The 19,432-nt window shown below is 43.3% G+C and overlaps 1 protein-coding gene across 3 annotated transcripts in view; it reads left to right on the forward strand.

Annotated features, from left to right (window-relative positions):
* LOC139549703 (huntingtin-interacting protein 1-like) overlaps positions 1 to 19,432 on the forward strand; it is a 41,679-nt gene that overhangs the window by 5,863 nt on the left and 16,384 nt on the right. The window contains exons 1-8 of one of the 3 annotated variants that reach the window (XM_071360395.1): positions 148 to 275; positions 9,614 to 9,677; positions 10,164 to 10,306; positions 11,430 to 11,486; positions 17,273 to 17,353; positions 17,836 to 17,912; positions 18,249 to 18,310; positions 19,280 to 19,420. In XM_071360395.1, coding sequence (XP_071216496.1) covers positions 261 to 275; positions 9,614 to 9,677; positions 10,164 to 10,306; positions 11,430 to 11,486; positions 17,273 to 17,353; positions 17,836 to 17,912; positions 18,249 to 18,310; positions 19,280 to 19,420 — 640 coding nt within the window. In that variant the 5' untranslated portion in view covers positions 148 to 260. Of the gene's footprint in view, positions 1 to 147; positions 276 to 565; positions 1,013 to 9,613; positions 9,678 to 10,163; positions 10,307 to 11,429; positions 11,487 to 17,272; positions 17,354 to 17,835; positions 17,913 to 18,248; positions 18,311 to 19,279; positions 19,421 to 19,432 lie in introns of those variants that run through there. The other 2 variants (XM_071360394.1, XM_071360393.1) reach the window with 2 other exon arrangements.

The raw sequence follows: 19,432 nt of genomic DNA on the forward strand, positions 1-19,432 counted from the left end.
ACGATTATGATATAAACCTGTCTGAGAGTAACCAGAGGAGGGCACTATTTACCTAAAATTAGTCTGATGTAAGCTAAAGTTTATAACCACATTGCCTCAGCATAGTTGAAGACTGAAAACGGCTCCTTTTTGCAGTGTCACCGTATAACTTTGATATTGACAGTGACTTAACTTCAATTATGCTACTGTAGGCTACCCTTTTCGTATAGCACATCCTATTTCAATATGGCCGATAAACCAAAGGCCTACACCAGAGAGTAATGTTATGGCCACATGTAAGTAGTACCCAAATCACAGATTATTTGTTACACTGTTGCACTGGTTGTGGAAAGTTACATTGTTTACCATCATGATGATTTGCAGTGTGCCCGAGCCGCGCTGGTCTGGTGTCTGACCACCGTCTCATCATGTATTTGATATTTTTTCAGGATAGTATAATTTGTTACATGGTGAGGTACGAAGTTAGTTTGGGCGGGGGTTTGTGCCATCCCCAGTCTGCACCTATTGTTTCACAGAGAGAGCACGCTGTTGTTTACACAAAATCCCCGGACAGATATTAAATTCTCGATGTTTAGAACCACCTGCCGTCCTGTTTAGAAATATATTTTTAAATATTGCAATCTACAATGCTATGAAACATTTTTTTTTTAAATACACGAGAGGGAGATGTTCCCGTGTGTAGCCTACTCTAGGGGTAGGTTGTCGTTTTCTAGACAGTTCTGTTCCGCTTCTCGACAGTCGGATGCTGTGGCTGGGAGCCCCCACTGTTAACTGAGCACGTAGGACCGGGAGAAGGGACACGGAAGGAAAGGAATTGGAGAGCATTTGATATCAAAACGGGACACATGTTGAGTTAACGGGTCCACTCCACCACCGTCTACCTCATAAGCGATTCCAGATTTCTAATTTCCCAGTTGTAGACTATTCTGTCGAAGTATTGCCATCGACCGGATTCGTCTTTGAGCTCACAGCCACCCTGCATTTTTCTGGGACTATGGATCTTAGTAAAATGGTAGGTTTCCAGATATCGATTTATTTTTCCAGTGAACATTGTTAAAAAGGCGCAACAAATATTTGTGTTCGGGGTGAGAGTGTACTAATTTGTTACCGGGATTGTTTATTTAGGAAATTACAAGTTAGGATACTGCAGTCGGGATATATGTTCACGGTCGCTCTAAATAATTTGCTGATCATGCAACTGTATCGAGTGGTGTTTTTTAAGTTGGCCGTGTATGCTATGGATTGTTATAGGATAGTCCAGACTCCAGTCTGATGCATGTTTTAGTGTAGGCTATAACTAGTGTATTGGGCTATAGTTTGCTAATGAATTTCCCCCGACTGATCGGATGTTTCCCCCTTATTTTCTCACATTGGCCCGTTTTCTATGGTCATTAGATAACGTAAGCACGCGCACGTTTTTCACGGTGACTAGAATATCAACGAGCTATCTGACTGTAGTGTTGTTTTCTTGGAGGAAAGCGATGTCAGTCAGACTTATGGTAGCCCAGCTACTTTGCAATGCGTGTCATGGGTCAGTTAAATACTTTCTATAAGGCTACTAGAGACAGCAGCATATCTACGAAATAGGTTGGATTGCACAATACATTTCAAATATTTTACTAACCACCAGGGACATAAGATATATCGTTACAAACCATACATGATTAGTTCGGACTAATAATCCCTCTTATTGATAGACGACCATCACATTTTTGTTACATCATGAGTGTCATTGCAAATATCATGGCTGATAGTGATAGAGGCTATGCATGCTGTTTTGAATGATTGATCATGAATGGCCTACAACAGCAGATGGAGAGCATTGATTTAGTAATCTGTGAATAGGGGAATCCCCACTTGAGAAATCCCCTCAGGGTCAGTTCAACACTGGCTGGACTTGGTGTGAGAGTTCCAGAGCAGGTGCACTAGCAGGGCCAAAGCACCAAAGCTGCCCTTTCAGTGCCAACATGGTGTAGTAGGCTACTCTAGCTCTGTATAGAGGGGTGGGGGAAGGGGGTCAATACCAAGCTTTGTGCTCCTCCTGAAATCTCATTGATGTGGAGGTAACCGTTGAGCACACACAACAGTTTGTTTGAGGCAAACACTGGTTGTGATGGAATACGCTCCTCCGTTGTTCTTGGAAGCAACACAGGTTGATCAAAGTCACGTTATAAATATGTTATTGGAGCGATGTTCACCGCTCTGGATCAAACAGACGAAGCCTCAAGGCTGCTCTCTGAGACAAGTTCCTCTCTCTTGGCCAGAGGAAGATAAAGGCCTGCCTGCCACCTGCCTGCCAGTGTCCTCTTAGCTCAGACTCCTCTGCTTTGGTTATTTATGTCATGCACTGAGAGACAACGATATGAAAACATCAACAGTCTTGGCAGATGCAAGAATCAAAAGCAGATATCGAATTGTTCTCAAAGAGGGCCCACTACTGTTGTTAAGATGAACTAAAACCTAGTCTTGTAAGAAAACATTTCTACAGTGTCATAGCGTCTTTATCAAGGTAAATTAGTGTAAATGTCCATAGAGAAACCACAAACTAATTCAGCGGCTGATGTGCTTGCCCTTTTACAGTACTTTTATGACATCAGCACTTCTTCAGGAAGTTAGCTCCACTAGTTACACAAAGCAGATAGGAGGCCTCCCTCACAGGAGGTTGCAGAAAGCTGTTTTGTCAAAGGAGGCTCGTAAATGGACCATGGGGTTTAGGTTTTATAATACTAGCCAGGGTCCACACTCCGGCCAGTATGTCTCTTCAACCACCTGCCGTCTTCCAGCCCAAGCCCCACATGAACAAAAGCCTGCTGTCGGTGAGGTTATAGACTTTGACTAGCTCAATGCTGGCGGTTTTGAACTGATAATCCACCTGGCCGTGCTGCTGCTCCAGTTTCAACTGTTCTGCCTGCGGCTATGGAACCCTGACCTGTTCACTGGACGTGCTACCTGCCCCAGACCTGCTGTTTTCAACTCTAGAGACAGCAGGAGTGGTAGAGATACTCTCAATGATCGGCTATGAAAAGCCAACTGACATTTACTCCTGAGGTGCTGACCTGTTGCACCCTCGACAACTACTGTGATTATTATTATTTGACCATGCTGGTCATCTATGAACATTTGAACATCTTGGCCATGTTCTGTTATAATCTCCACCCGGTACAGCCAGAAGAGGACTGGCCACCCCTCATAGCCTGGTTCCTCTCTAGGTTTCTTCCTAGGTTTTGGCCTTTCTAGGGGGGTTTTCCTAGCCACTGTGCTTCTACACCTGAATTGTTTGCTGTTTGGGGTTTTAGGCTGGGTTTCTGTACACCACTTTAAGATATCAGCTGATCTAAGAAGGGCTATATAAATACATTTGATTTGATAATGGAGTCTTAAAAGACAAGAGTCAATGAGAAGTAGGGCGACAATACAGTAGTATATACCTATTCAGTGTACAAAATATTTAGGCCTACCAGTTTGATTCTGGACAGTATATTCACAGTATTTTGTCATACTTTGGTCCTGCGTTTTTATTCTGAGCACATGACCTGACCAGGAAAAACTCTTTCCTTAAATGGGGAGGGACTATCTAAACTTGTCCAATGAGAACACTCAATTTCTGTTGCAAAACATTTTGCTACGGTGTGCCCTGATGAAGACAACCCTGGTCTAATCCATGTTGGCTCTGTTCACATAGACAGGAAGAGTGGCCATGCTGGAGGGATTGTCTTTTATGTTTCCTTTCCCTACCGTGCCAGGCTCTTAGAGGTGTAGAGTGAGTGTTCCATGGGAGTGGAAATCGACGTCAGAAATGTGAGCAAATTTGTAAAATGCTCCTTTACCGAAACAAGTAACACAGAGGGCCATTTTCAGTGTGCTGACCTTTTAAAAGGGGTGGAGTTCCAACCTGAAGAAATAATATAACCTAAACCCTCTCACTTTTACGCTCTGTGGCTTTTATAACTTGTTGCTTTGAGGGACGTTAGTAATATACTTGGTTTTCAGTTTTCACATTTGCTTCCTAAAAAGGTGTGTTTTTGAAGTGCATAGTATGATGACTGTTGTTTTCACACAGTCTGTCTACTGTGACGTAATGTGAAGTGAGTAACTTTTCAGGAAGTGGCTAGTAGGTGTTTTTAGTTATTTCAAAATGTCCATCTAAAGCAATCCTTGTCAGCAGGAGAGCACTATTGGTCTCAAACCGCTACAAATTGTGTGTGTGCGTGCGTGACCTTAGTTTAAAAGTTTAAAACTTTTACCCCCCTACCTATGTCCAGTTGACCATTGGGGCCACCTGGAAGATGCTGGCAAAGGAAACATTATAAAAGGGGAGCTGTGAAGTCTGTTTGGGTTGGCACCGGGTACTAGGCCTGAGGAGGAGGTGGAGGAATAGTGGAGGGGCTGGGTGCATTTTTCGACAGGCAGGAAATGGGCTGGACGGGGTGTGCCAAGACAGCAAGCCTGACTGAGCACCCCTCTCCCCCTGCTCTCTACCACCTCCCCAGACCCACTGACCCTCTCCCCACCACAGCACCTCTGTGTACAGTGGCGACGCATTCACAGGCAGCCATCCATATTTCCTGTTTTCATTCCCTCCCCCCATTCTTCCCTGTTTACCCATTCCTCTTGAGGTGGTGGGCAAGTCTTAGCAGTACCACCGCAGCAGCCTGCCGTGCATCTCCAGTCCACGGTGCCTGATAAAAGCACTGTGGGAACAGGGAATAGTTTGTGCTGCTTGGCCCCTGCTTGTGTTCTGGTGTGGTTTCAGCACTGCGTGAACAGCAGATCATCTAAAACGCTATCTATCAAGACCACTAACCAAAAAGCACTCTTCTTCCCTGTCAGACATGTAGGTCATGTAAGGATAGAAGCTCGCCAAACTCGTGAGAACCCAGGCTCCTTTAATTTAGACTATTATTTTGATTGGATTGATTGCATTAATTGATTGATTCAATCGATCCAACTTTTTGTTGCACAGGAGTAGAGGGTGCTATCTCTAAATGCAGATGTTTTTCAACCATCAACTTTATTCTGCTCTTCAACCGGTTTCCTAGAGTAGTGATAAAAATATACTGCGTTGTCGTCATAATCATCTAGTGTCCTAGTACCGATATGTCTGCAGTCAAAACCATTATTCAAATGCTTTCTTTGGGAAAATGACTCATCAATGAGAGATCGCTGCATTATTAAACAGGCACTGACTGGGCGGCTTTTAAGGCACCGGCTATGTCCTGCTCAGTACTAGACAAGACAGGCCCATACTGAATCCCAATCCACCCCTAAAGCCTGGGCACTCTTGTAGATCTGATAGGTTTAAGCAGTATGGTAATTCCTTCACCTTGTCTTCTGATAGGCTGGTTGGAGTTTTCACCATATTGCTTGCATTTATCCTTTAAGCTCAACAAGTGTGCAGGCCATTAGGGTTTGTTTCTTGACAGTGTCACTGCCACACAGCCAGGCGAGGACTAGCATATCAATGGCGATAGGAGAGGCCTCTAGAGTTCTCTGTGCATTACATAGGTGGGCCCAGTCCAGACTAGTCTGTCTGTGAGGCAAGCCTCATCATCTGTCTAATCTCCCCAACCGCAACACACCCACCACCACAGTCTGTTTCTCACCTCCTAATTCAATTTTCTAGCAGTCATCATCTCACTTCATCGGCTGCCCATGCTGCGACGAGACGAGTTAATAGGCCTGTCTATGCCAGCGAGCCGCTCCAGCTTCTAGTCCCATTGGCTTGCCAGGAGTCCTGGGCAGCTGGCACTCTCTTTCAGACAGACGACAAAGTCGCTCTGTGGACTAATTGGGTCGTTCCTGTGTGGGAACTGCTTGCACAAGTGCTGGGAGCCTTCCATCGTTCCTTGGATTTTTGAACATTTTTTTTTTACGGGAAGAAATGGTGTGGGGTTTTGACTGAAATGTTTTGACTGAAATGTAATGGTAGTGCTATTTTTACACTGAACAAAAATATAAACGCAACATGGAAAGTTTTGGTCCCATGTTTCATGAGCTGAAATAATATATCCCAGAAATGTGCCATTTTGTATTTCACAATTTTTTTGGGCACAAATTTGTTTACATCCCGGTTAGTGAGCATTTCTCCTTTGCCAAGATAATCCATCCACCTGACAGGTGTGGCATATCAAGAAGCTGATTAAACAGCATGGTCATTACACAGGTGCACCTTGTGCTAGGGACAATAAAAGGTCACTCTAAAATGTGCAGTTTTGTCACACAACCCATTTGGCATGCTGACTGCAGGCATGTCCACCAGAGCTGTTGCCAGATAAATGAATGTTCATGTCTCTACCATAAGCTGCCTCCAATGTCGTTTTAGAGAATTTGATAGTTTGTCCAACTGGCCTCACAACCGCAGACCCTGTATGGCGTTGTGTGGGCGAGCAGTTTGTTGATGTCAACGTTGTGAACAGTGATGGCCTTGGGGTTATGGTATGGGCAGGCATAGGCTACTAACATCAATTGCATTTTATCGATGGCAATTTGAATGCATGGAGATAACGTGACGAGATCCTGAGGCCCGTTGTCGCGCCATTCATCTGCCGCCGTCACCCCATGTTTCAGCATAATGCACGGCCCCATGTTGCAAGGATCTGTACACAATCCCTGGATGCTGAAAATATATAATTTCTTCCATGGCCTGCATACTCAACGTGTATGACAGTGTGTTCCTGTTCCCGCCAATATCCAGCAACTTCGCACAGCCATTCTAAGAGGAATGGGACAACATTTCACAGGCCACAATCAACTGCCTAATCAACTTTATGCAAAGGAGATGTCGCTCTGATGCAAATGGTGGTCACACCAGATACTGACAGTTAATTTTTTTTATCCACACCCCTAGCTTTTTAAAATATATCTGTGACCAACAAATGCATGTCTGTATTCCCATTCATGTGAAATCCATACATTAGTGCCTAATTATTTTATTTCAATTGACCGATTTCCTTATGAACTCAGTAAAATCTTTGAAATTGTTGCGTTTTTTTTTGTTCAGTAAAGAAGATGCTGAATGTGTTGAACTGTATTTGCAAGTTAAATCCAGATATGAGCTATTGTCCTTTGTCCAGACTCCTGCTGAGCTGTTTTCAATACGTCTCATCCATCCCGCAGTAGATTCTAAGACAAACAATGGTGACACTTGAAAAGGTCACACATTCGCTTGCCTGTCGTTGTCAGTAAACACAGAGGAAGCCACAGGATACTTTGGTCAGATATATGGCTCTGTGTGCAGTGTTGACATGATGGCATACACACAAATCTCTTGGCTTGTGCTTGATTATGTAGCAACAGGTGTTCCACCTGTAGCACCAGTGTCCATATCAACCCTGCATGTATGTTTAATGATCGAAGGCATGGCTAGTAGAGCTGAGCATGTTTTGTGGTTCATCCTCTGCAGGGCTACAAGCTAAGCACAGAGACATGGATGGAGTGGAATTTGAACCAGGGAGCAGTGTGTGTTGAGAGATGTTGGCCAGCTCTGCATTCCTCTCTTTATCCTTGTCCTCCTTCTCCTCTTCAGAAGGCACAGCTGTGACTTAATTAGACAGTCACCCTGTGAATCGATCTTGTCAATACAAAGCCTGTCTTTGTCACCTTGAGCTGTGAATATGCCATTTGTAATGAGGCTGAGAGAAAAAGGCAGAAACAGGCTATTTTGTCTACTCTTATCATGACTCTTGCGTCCCTAGTGTGTGTATAAAGTTTTGTTGATTTGATCATTATCAGCAAGTTATTCCTCCGTGTGAGACCAACGCACTGCCTGCGCTCCCAGTGAACCACCAGTGAAGTGGACCTGTGATGATTTATCACCCTCTGCTTCCCTTCCCAGAGAGGACTCAGGACATCTGGGGGAAGTGAGATTATTCATGTCCTTTCATGTCCCTCCAGCCACTCCACTTCAGACTTCAATATCACTGTTCTTTATCGGACAACATGCTAGATGTGACACGGGTATTAATTTAAAGCAGAGATGGGCAACTGATGGCCCCACCCCCCTTTTGTAGGCCCACAGATCAATTTCTAAAAACTGAGAAAAAAGAAGTTTTAGGAATTCAGTCGGGGTCTCAACTGTTGAGAGTTAGAATAGTAGAATACACCAGGTGCAATTTCAAAATGTGGATGTGCATCAGCAGTTTTTCTCTTGTTATGTCAGTCAATGATAGTCACTCAATTAGCCCATGTCAGCCCATGTTTGATTGCTAAGTTAGTCTGGCCAGTTATCTAAACTTGTAGTAATCATGGTCGAATTATGGACCGGGGGCGGCCCCCGTTTTGATTTTGTAAGTCGCTCTCACTCAGATATCATATTAACATGACATAAGTCAGAGCAAAAATGTGTAGAATTGCAGGAAACAAGCATAACAATTGCAAAAACTTCTGACCGCCCCATGGCAAAATGTATAGAATTGCATCAAACTTGCTTTAAAACTGCCACATTTTATTTTTGTACCTTGGCAACATGTGTAGAATTGCAGGAAATTAACTCAAAAACTTTCTCTCTTCTGTGGGGGGCCGCAAAGGTTTTTTTCAAGGTAGGGGGCCCCCTAACAAAATGTAGCTTAGGGCCCCCAAAAGACTAGGTCCGGCTCTGACTGCATGTGTGGGTATGGATGTGGGTACGTAGACCCGCGAGCCACTGCGGCCCTTATGATAAGTTCCGATTTTTTTGTGACCCCCATCAAAGTTGCCAATCCCTGATTTAAAGGCTCAGAGAAGAGTTGGAGGTGCATAGAGGGGCTGTTTTTCCTCTCAGATGGAGGCCGAGATCAAATAGGCCTGAAAGGGATACTCCAAATAGGCCTGAAAGGGATACTCCAAATAGGCCTCAAAGGGATACTCCAAATAGGCCTCAAAGGGATACTCCAAATAGGCCTCAAAGGGATACTCCAAATAGGCCTCAAAGGGATACTCCAAATAGGCCTATCACTAAAAGGGAAAAATAATGTGGCTCTTTACACATAAGTTAAAAGAATGTCTCCTAAATTGAAAAATGACAACCCTGAAGTGAAATGATTCTTCTTCTGTGTGGCTGGTGGTATTTTATTGGGGCCCATTGTATGGAAGCACTAGGCTTTATGCGTGTGTGTGTGTGTGTGAGAGAGGAATCAGATGTTTACCTGATATATGGCTGATGGGGTTGTGATGTGTGTGTGTTTGTCCTTGGCATTTGCTCAGCCCTGTTTGTTTAAACCTCTCGACTGGAGGTAGGCTACCACCACCCCAAGTGAAGCCCACACTGTGCCAGTGTACTGAGGATTGCGTTCTTGAATATTCAGTATAAGTAGGCTACAAATATTCTCTTTGTTACTGATATATTCATATATTTTTATAGTCGCCGTGTGTGTGTGTGTGTTCCAATGGTTCAGTTAGAGAATGGTGTTGGAAACTTCAGGGTTAGGCTTTGATTGACACATCATGGTCCACATAGACCTGGAGCCTACTGTATGTGTAACTAATTGTAATTCACTTTGGCATCTGATAATTCATATAAAAAGAGAGAATTCTGAGTGTGTGGTGTGTTTCTTCCTCGAGTGATGAGTGTGAGAACACCAATCAGTGCAATGCTTTTCTCTTTCCTCTCTCCCTCTCCTCTTCCTCCTCTGCACAGGCTGTGAGCATCAACAAGGCCATCAACACGCAGGAGGTCGCCGTCAAAGAGAAGCATGCCAGGAATATCCTCTTTGTGGAGCCGGGTGTGTGTGGCAGTGTGTGTGCAGTGTCGATGTTAGTTGCACAGTGTGCATAGTGGTAGCGTGTGTGTGTGTGTGTGTTAGATAGAATCTGTTTTTCTCTGACTATAGAGAAAGGAGAGCTGTGTTTATGTTGACTCCCATGTGTTTGTGCAAGCTCTTGTTCCTTCATGACTCAGGGTTGTGTTCGTGCAAAACAAAACAATAATGGAACGTGACCCTGATGTCTGCCGGGACCAGTGTGTGTGTGTGTGTGTGTGTGTGTGTGAGAAACCGAGAGACAGACTGCTCTGTAACGGTCTTTGTGAGATGTGTGGGAGATTTTCAGCCCCTCTTGAGAGAACAATGGAAGTTGAATAGGCAAGCAAAACACCTCTCCTATGTTAACCCCCCCCAGCAGCGTTCGTCAGATTATGTGTGCTCTCTCTGCCATCTCCCTTGTGTTTCTCCTTGACTGGTCTGTCTCACCCTGTATCTTGGGGACCCACCATGAGAAGGGCGCCCACACTTTCTGGGCGGCGGTCAACCGGCTACCGCTCTCCAGCAATGCGGTGCTCTGCTGGAAGTTTTGCCACGTCTTCCACAAGCTGCTGCGAGACGGCCATCCCAACGTAAGTCTGAACCCACCACCACAGCCCTGATGGGACACACACCTGTGTCGCGATCTGTAAGGCGTGCAATAGAAAACATTTTGCAGCAGAAAACAGAAATGAGCATTTATTATTGGACAAGACTAGTTAGTTCCTCCCTGTTTCACTACGTTTTCTTTTGGTCCCTAATGAACACAACCCTGAACATACTGCACGCCAGGGACATGCCCATCTCTCCATAGACTTGTGCTCAAGAAGTCTCGAATTATACAATATTCCCTGTTTATTACTCTGCTGGATTTGGTTTGAAGCCAAGCAGGGTAGGGCTAGAATGGGAGACTGACGCTCTGTGATCACTAAGATCCCACAACACTTATCCCAAGACTAGGGGTGTTAACCCTGGTCGCCCTGTCTTAATTCCTAATCTGGCACTCCTCATCCCCAGTTTCCAATTGGCTAATTTCAACCCCTCTCCTGTCCTCTCCCCTGCATATCTTTCCAAGGTCATTGCTGTAAATGAGAATGTGTTTTCAGTTAATTTTCCTGGTAAAATAAGGTTTAGGTCAACTAAATATAGGGGTGGTTTCCCGGAAACAGATTAAGTTTAGTCCTGGACTAAAACCGATTTTTAAATGGAGATTCTCCATTGACCATGCTTTTAAATCCAGGACTAGGCGTAATCTGTGTTCAAGAAACCGGCCCATAGGGAATGTAATTTAAGATTTGCACTTAATTCAGAATAGCCATTAGTCTGGTCCAAGATCTGTATGTGCTGCCTTGCCAAGTCGTATTGCGTTGTCATGCCAAACGCAAACAGATCTGGATACCAGGCTACATAGCCTTTACTTCTATTAATGTATCCTACTGTACAGTGAGATGACAACCACCAGTTTAGTCACAGTAGCTACTACCTCCAAGAACTAGCTTCATGCACCATGCAAATGATCAGCACCCCCATACACATTCATTCACTTCTGAGCACCCAGGCAATTGCCCAACACACTTGCCTTCTAGAACACACCCACACAATGCATACAGTACAACTTCACGTGTAGTGCTCTCTCTGTTGTATCAGTAAGATTCTGAACGTTTGGCTTGTGGTTTCAGCCTTGTCTAAATTCTCTTTCTGTCTCTGTGTGTTCAGGTGATAAAGGACTCGATGAGGAACAAGGCTGACCTGAGTGACATGAGTAGAATGTGGGTAAGGATCAGAACACAGCACTGATGGTTGGCATTACGGTCCTAAGGCCCTTCCCAACCAGACCAGGAAAAACTCTGAGCCCCAGTCATCATGTCTACCACTCTTAACCGGCAGGCTGGCATGGACACATTGGCTGCGTTGGAAATTGCATCCTATTCCCTATATACTGCACTAAGTTTGACAAGAGGCCTATGTGGGCTCTGGTCAGAAGTAGTGCACTATATAGGGTAGGGCTGACCCCAATTAGTCGACTGGTCGATTGTTTGGTCGATAGGCTGTTGGTCGACCAACGTTTTTATTTAGTCGAGCATTAGCAAATATATGTACAGTACCAGTCAAGTTTGGACATACCTACTCATTCAAGGTTTTTTAATTAAAAATAAATATTTTCTACGTTGTAGAATAATAGTGAAGACATCAAAACTATGAAATAACACATATGGAATCATGTAGTAACCAAAAAAGTGTTTAAAAAAAAATCTAAGTAGCCACCCTATAAAATATACTTTGATTTGTTGAACAGTTTTTTGGTTACTACATGATTCAATATGTGTTATTTCATAGTTTTGATGTCTTCACTACTATTCTATAATGTAACTCTATAATTCTATAGTGCACACACATTGATGCGACTCTAATGATGATTTGAAAAAAGTCGCTTGTAAGGCATGAGCTCTGCTTTGTTTTTTGCACAAGCTGTACAAAATGCATCAGTCTCTCATTCACAATTTGACAAGCACTTGATAATGCCTCAAATTTCACGGCGGCATCCCATTGTGTAGCCGTAATGCATCCTAAAACAATCCATGCCTTTTGCGGCCAGTGCTGCGCGCTCGCGCACTCCGAAGCATCTCTCACTCACATGGCTCTCCATCACGTGATTGAGTCTTTCTCACAGGCTACAAGTGAAGACAAACACATCGGGGACGCAACTGCGTGTGTCCTTATCCAATTCCGAGGTGCTTATTGAAGATATTGGAAGTACTGTTAATTTACTTTTCATCAGCCAACAAGATGAGTAGGCCTAACGAACAGCAAAAGCACTAACCTATGTCAATCTACTATCCCCCATAGTACAAAAGTTGACCTATTCTGTGTGAGAAATAAATATTCCAAACATAGTCTGGGACAGTTGTGGGATGCGATAGATCCCAAGTTAATACATACAACCACTAGCATCAATTTTTTTTTTTTACACAATTTGGCTGACGCAACAGATCAGAACATTTAGCTTAAAATGTTGGTAAACTATTATATTAACACATAAGTGCAGCAATGCGCACACGGCAGTGGGCTATAAGCACAGATGTTCCATTAGCAGGAAAACACCATTATCAAAAGTGACCGCAAATGCGACTATGCATGTAATGCTTTTATTATAAAGGTGCATTCTTAAAGCTCACGCGCTGCTTATGTATGCCAGTTAGGCTCTACACCCCTTGTAAAACAGATTAATGTGCTTAACTTATTAAAATTATTTGGCCACCTAAGTTATGATACAAACCTATGGGCTAGGCTACATGAGGTGTGTGACTATGATTCGAAAAAGTCGAGGGGAAAAAAGGCATTGTCTCTTGCCTTACGCTGGTCATAATTCACAAGTGATAATGTATCATTTACAAGTGATAGGCTAATATTGTTCCCCATCAGGCTATTCTTAATTTAATATTGTTTTTACATATACTAAATAATATATGTGTGAAATTTGTCATGCACTTATCCTGAAACAGGGGCATGGAAAAAATACATGTCATCTATGCACTTAAATAGCGAATGGAGGACCGCTTTTCCCATGTATTTTCTTTTGCTGAAATTTTTACCCCAGCCAGGTAGGCTATAGTATTAGGAAAGTTGAGGAATAAATATAGTAGGCCTAGCCTTTAGAAAGCTGATGTGATCCTCCTCTTTTTAATAGAGGCCATAACTCTGTTTTCTTGCGCAATTGCATGGCCTATGAAAATGTTGCACAACATGAGCTCATGGGCTGTCATGAAGTGTTTGATTAGATTTTTGATCACATTTGCATTGATGCCAGAGTGATTAGAGGAACAATAGAGTGCTGAGTATCAGGCAGTTAGCAAGTTTGCTAGGCTACTTATGACCATCGGCAGCATCAGAGCTTGGAGAAGCCTTGACTAAATGGACACGTGGAATTTGACTGCCTTCATGTGTGTCAGTAATACGGTCACCGCAACAGCCCTAGACCCAAGTTAATAGTTGATATAATGTTTCAAGTTCGTTGCAGGCAGGCCATGCATAGCCAATGTGATTCATAGGATATTTATTTTCAACAGGATATTTTCGACCTGCAGGCTGCAATGTTTTTATTTGTTGGCTTTATGTAGGCTATTTTTACATAGGTGGCAATTGCAATAGAAGTTACTTTTTTAGGTTTGTATCATTTTCATTTAGATAGAATTTTGATTAACCACATGACAATGATTTTGATATATGAAGACGTTATTATAAATTAAATTAAACTCTTCCACACATGTGCATATGAAAACCATAACTGGCACATAGATTGGTAGAAATGGTAAGATAAATTGGCATTCCACATGAAAAAGGTTGTTGCCTCCTCGTGTAGCCTATTAATGACCAATTCAGGATAATAACGGCAGAATATGCGAAGCCAGCAGGAGCGGGAGGAGGATGGTTGCATCAAGTTAAGGTTTCTTGCTTCTGGTTATCTTGATCTCTGGCTCCCTTTTTGAGTCATTTGTGTCTCATTTCATCAAACAGTGCGCTTAAAGCATCAGACAAGCTCAATGCATATGTACTGAACAAAAATATCAATGCAACATGTTTCATTTCATATAAGGAAATCAGTCATTAGGCCCTAATCGATGGATTTCACATGACTGGGCAGGGGCGCAGCCATGGGTGGGCCTGGGAGTTCATAGGCCCAGCCAATCAGAATGAGTTTTTCCCCACAAAAGGGCTTTATTACAGACAGAAATACTCCTCAGTTTCATCAGCTGTCTGGGAGGCTGGTCTCAGACGATCCCACAGGTGAAGAAGCCTGATGTGGAGGTCCTGGGCTGGCGTGATTACACGTGGTCTGTGGTTGTGAGGTCGGTTGTACGTACTGCCAAATTCTCTAAAACGATGTTGGAGGCGGCTTATGGTAGATAAATTAACATTCAATTATCTGGCAACAGCTCTGGGGGACATTCCTGCAGTCAGCATGCCAATTGCGCGCTCCCTCAACTTGAGACATCTTTGGCATTGTGTTGTGTGACAACTGCACATTTTAAAGTGGCCTGTTATTGTCCCCAGCACCTGTGTAATGGTGATGCTGTTGAATCAACTTCTTGATATGCCACACCTATCAGGTGGATGGATTATCTTGGCAAAGGAGAAATGTTCACTAACAGAGATGTAAACAAATTTGTGCAGAACATTTGAGAGAAATAAGCTTTTTGTGCGTATGGAAAAATTCATGGATCTTTTATTTCAGCTCATGGAACATGGGACCAACACTTTACATGTTGCGTTTATACTTTAGTTCAGTGTAGTTGATTTTATAAAAAAAACACATAGGGTGTGTCTATATATGGAAAAATACACGATTAACAAACTTTCGGTCCACCAATATGTTTTTTATTAGTTGGGGACAATCCTAATATAGGGAATATGGTGTGATTTTTAGAACACGCATGTCATTTACTGTACATTGACTGGGGGGTAAAATCATGATCCCCCTCATTATTTCCCCTCAACGCAATATCAGTGTGGTGCGTCCATGCCGGTCTGCTGTCAGTTAGTGTTGCCATCGCCATCTGAGTGACAAACATTCTAATAGGTGACAGTCACACAGCAATGTGGTCCTGCTAAACCTGAGTCAGACTCAACAACAAACACGCTGTTGTTATGGTATCCTAATGGTGCTACTGTGTATAGACAACATCTTTACACTCTTTTGGAGGGCTGACTGTGGACTGAAACAAATGTTTCCATCCAGTTAAAGGATTGATTTAGGACTGTTCATTTGACATATGTAAAACGTTTACATTAAATAACCACATTTCAACAAAAGAGTTGCCTCTGGGTTGCAGCAGTACAGTGGAAAAGCCAAACCGTTTACTGCCCATGCATTCAGTGAGCAGATGGACGGGGGAGCAGTAGGGGCTAATGCTGACAAGTAACCTTTTCCTGGAAGTACACTTAGTTGGGTCTCTCTTGGTATTTACTGATGGTACAAAATATACTAGGACTCTGGGAGAGTGACCTTGATGACCAGTCAGTACTGCTTCCTTCCTGTTGTGACAACACACTGAGGGCCCAAAGAAAGGGAAGTGAGAAGAAGCAATTTACTATATAGCTGGCTATTCATTTTGACACACACACATGCACACTAGTGATGCATGGGGTTGACTCATAACCCGCAGTCACCGTGGTTATATCTGCGGGCGGGTGGGTTTAGGGTCATGAAATATTGTGTGGTTGAATAAAGAGAAAACAATACCTTAAAAAAATCCATATGTATCATTCTATAGGCTATATCAAATGTTTATTTCATTATTTTAGGATATCTGGCATTAGTGCATGAGCCTAACTTTAGGGCCTGACTGTACGCAAGGGAACTGTAACCTATGGTTCAGATGGGTTCAATAGTAACTGAAATCTGGACACTGACTGTAGGTCTACAACATCTCACAGCCTTAATATGAACTCCTGCAGAATTAAGCATTACTTACAGTAAAATGATACACCAATTATAGGCAGCATTTTGACTGGGGAACAAGATTTAGATCTTTTAGCATCTTGAGAGAATGTGAATGTGCATTTAGCCCCTCTACAGACGGTATATATCTTTAAATAAAGTTGTATATAATGTGTTTAAAATCTGTTGTCTGTATTCTGTCTCTAAATGTTGTCTTTCACTAGCAGCACCATATTACCAAGTACAATTCTGAGTATGTGTAAATGTACTTGGCAAATAAAGGTGATTCTGATCAGCGTCATAAAAGCTGATTTAGTATTTCAACCACACAAATATGCATCCAAGCCGAACTGAAAACTTATCAGAAACATGTCGGGTTGTTTTCACAGCTTTCTATTTCCTTACAACCGGTCAAACTGATGTACAGAAAATCTTTCCCGTTAAAAAAATAAATATATTATTGCATTTTCTCCCCGGTCTCTAAACGTCTTTGCTCCGTGAAAGGAGCAGAGATGACAAAGAGAACTTTACCGATGTCAACTAGATTCAAACATTCATTCTATCGACTTATTACATTATTCTGGTGAGCAAGAGTTTATTTAGTCTTCTAGGCCAACATTTAATGACAGAAGAGAAGCTTAATGTATCTAATTATAGATTATAACAATTACAAGCAGAAATGTGTATAAATCAGGCAAAACAAATCCTGCACCCCCTGTCAAATCGTTTTTGCCGTCTCTGACTAGCCTACAGCGCATTTGCTTTATTAGGGGGTTAGGGTCAGGTGTGGGCCTCAAATTTTCACGTTATCACATATAGTCGGGCGGTTGCGGATGGGTTAGCAATCGCGAGCGGGTGCAAGTGAACAACAAGCTGACCTGCGTACCACTAACACACACACACACACACACACACACAGGCCTGCACTCATACAGTGCAAGACATTGCAGAAGCAGATACATTTTATTTAATGATAAAATACCTTCTGCAATGTCAGCAACTCGCGACTTCTTTGGAACTCTCCCAAGGCCCTGGAGAAGACCATGTCTATCTCACTTTGATCTGGTCGCTCTCTCAGGCCTCTGACTCCATCTGTTCCCCTTTTCCCCTCTGCCCTCAGGGTCACCTGAGTGAAGGATATGGGAAGTTGTGCAGCATCTACCTCAAACTGCTTATCACCAAGATGGAGTTCCACGTCAAAGTGAGTAGTACCTCAGCCTGTATGAACGACAGGCAGACCAGTCTCCCTTGTCTGTCTGTCTCTCTCTCTCTCTCTCTCTCTCGGTCTCTCGCCTATACACTTCTCTAAGGATATTCCTCACACAGAAACACTTTTCTAAAACTAATCAGTAGTTAATAGATAGCTAAGCTCAGTGAAATACTGCAGGCAGCAGACTTGGTGTTGCTCTGGGGGTTTTAGTCATTGTTCCTGGAGATGGAGATGCCTACTGAAGTGAAAAAAACGAGGTTAAATCTCAATTGTATTTCCTTGAATCCTCACGTCCTCTCTCCTTGTCTCCTTCTCAAAGCACATTGGAGCAGAAGATCTGAGGTTCCTCCCCTCGACTCTTCTCCTCCGATACGTTTTGAGAAGGACGCAAGGAGAGATGAGACGTGGGAGCAAGAAAATACAATTGAGATTCAGCCCGTTCTGATATGACTCGTTCTTCTCTCTCCTCCCAGAATCCCCGTTTTCCCGGCAACCTTCAGATGTCAAACAGGCAGCTTGACGAGGCGGGAGAGAACGACGTCAACAACTTGTGAGTGTCGCTTGCCTTTGTTGTTTTCACCAAACCACAGAGGGCTGGATCTATAATGATACATATTCTAATATATCCCCAATGTTCCCTTTTAATTATTATTACAAGTGTTGAAATTGACAAGAAAATGCAGAATGTATTGGTTATTGCCTTCTATTAGATACTCTATAGCATATGACTCTTGTTATATGTAGACAAACCAACTCTGGTTCATTGCTACATAGGTCTTACAGCCTCTGTATGTTTGATGTGTAGGCTACTCCTCCACTTTGTACATGCTGTGAACACTCCAATCCAACCCCTCTGTGCGTTTGTGTGTGTGTCCTCTCACTACAGCTTCCAGTTGACAGTAGAGATGTTCGACTACCTGGAGTGTGAGCTCAACCTATTCCTTGGTGGTAAGCTATTCCTGTCTCTCTCTCTCTTTCTCTCTCTCTCTCTCTCTCTCTCCATCTCTCCTCTGCAACCACGCTTATCTAAAGATGTTGTGACATAACATGGCCCTCAGTGTTCACACACAACCATCTGGTTCTAGCTTTTATATGTCAGGGTCATGTTCATCCGCACAGTCAACGGAAAAAGTTTTGCAACAGAAAACAAACATGAGTGTTTCTTATTGGACAAATCCAGGTAGTCCCTTTCTGTTCTTGTCCATTCTCTTCCATTTGGTGTCTAATGAACATAACTCTGGTTTTGGCTTCATAGGTTACGTCCCAATATCCACACTAGCATACCACTTAGAATGTGTGCCCAATAAATTGCTTAATTGAAAGTAGTAAACTAGTATGAACATTAAAACAGAGCTATACAGTACTCTCCTGTCTCTCGGCCACTATAAGCTCTTCACAAAGTAAAACACACACCTTCCATCTATCTCAACATGAGTGCCCTTCTTCCTCCATTTCCTCCAACACTCAGTAGGACTAATTTCTACCCTGTCTCCTCCTCTCATCCATCATACACACACACACACTTTGCCTCCCATCAGGAGAGATGTTTTGCGGGCTAAAGCATCACGTCACCCAGGAGCTGAGAGGCGTGTGTGTCTGGGTTTGGCTGCACAGGAAACCACACCTCTGTGTGGAGGGAACGACTGGGTCTGTAGGGACTGGCATCAGAACGGGAGGGAGGGAGTGCAAAGGCGATGGAGCGACTGAAAGAGAGCTGTAATGAGAGAGGAAGAAAGAGATACTGTTGGAGTACATATTCATTGGTTGATTCAGTCTAGAACAGCGGTTCCTAACCACCTGCGTGCACAAACAGTGTGTGCCTTTTTTGTGTGTGTGACAGTCACTAGTGTTTGTATGTGTGTGAGAGAGTAATAGAGCGAGATGATTACAGATATGTTTGTGTGTCCTCCCTTGCAGTGTTCAGCTCCCTGGACATGTCACGGTCTGTGTCGGTGACAGCGGCGGGCCAGTGTCGCCTGGCTCCCCTGATCCAGGTCATCCTGGACAGCAGCCACCTGTACGACTACACCGTCAAGCTGCTCTTCAAGCTGCACTCCTGTGAGTCCAACA

The sequence above is a fragment of the Salvelinus alpinus genome, chromosome 22 (assembly GCF_045679555.1).
Source record: "Salvelinus alpinus chromosome 22, SLU_Salpinus.1, whole genome shotgun sequence".
NCBI lineage: Eukaryota > Metazoa > Chordata > Actinopteri > Salmoniformes > Salmonidae > Salvelinus > Salvelinus alpinus.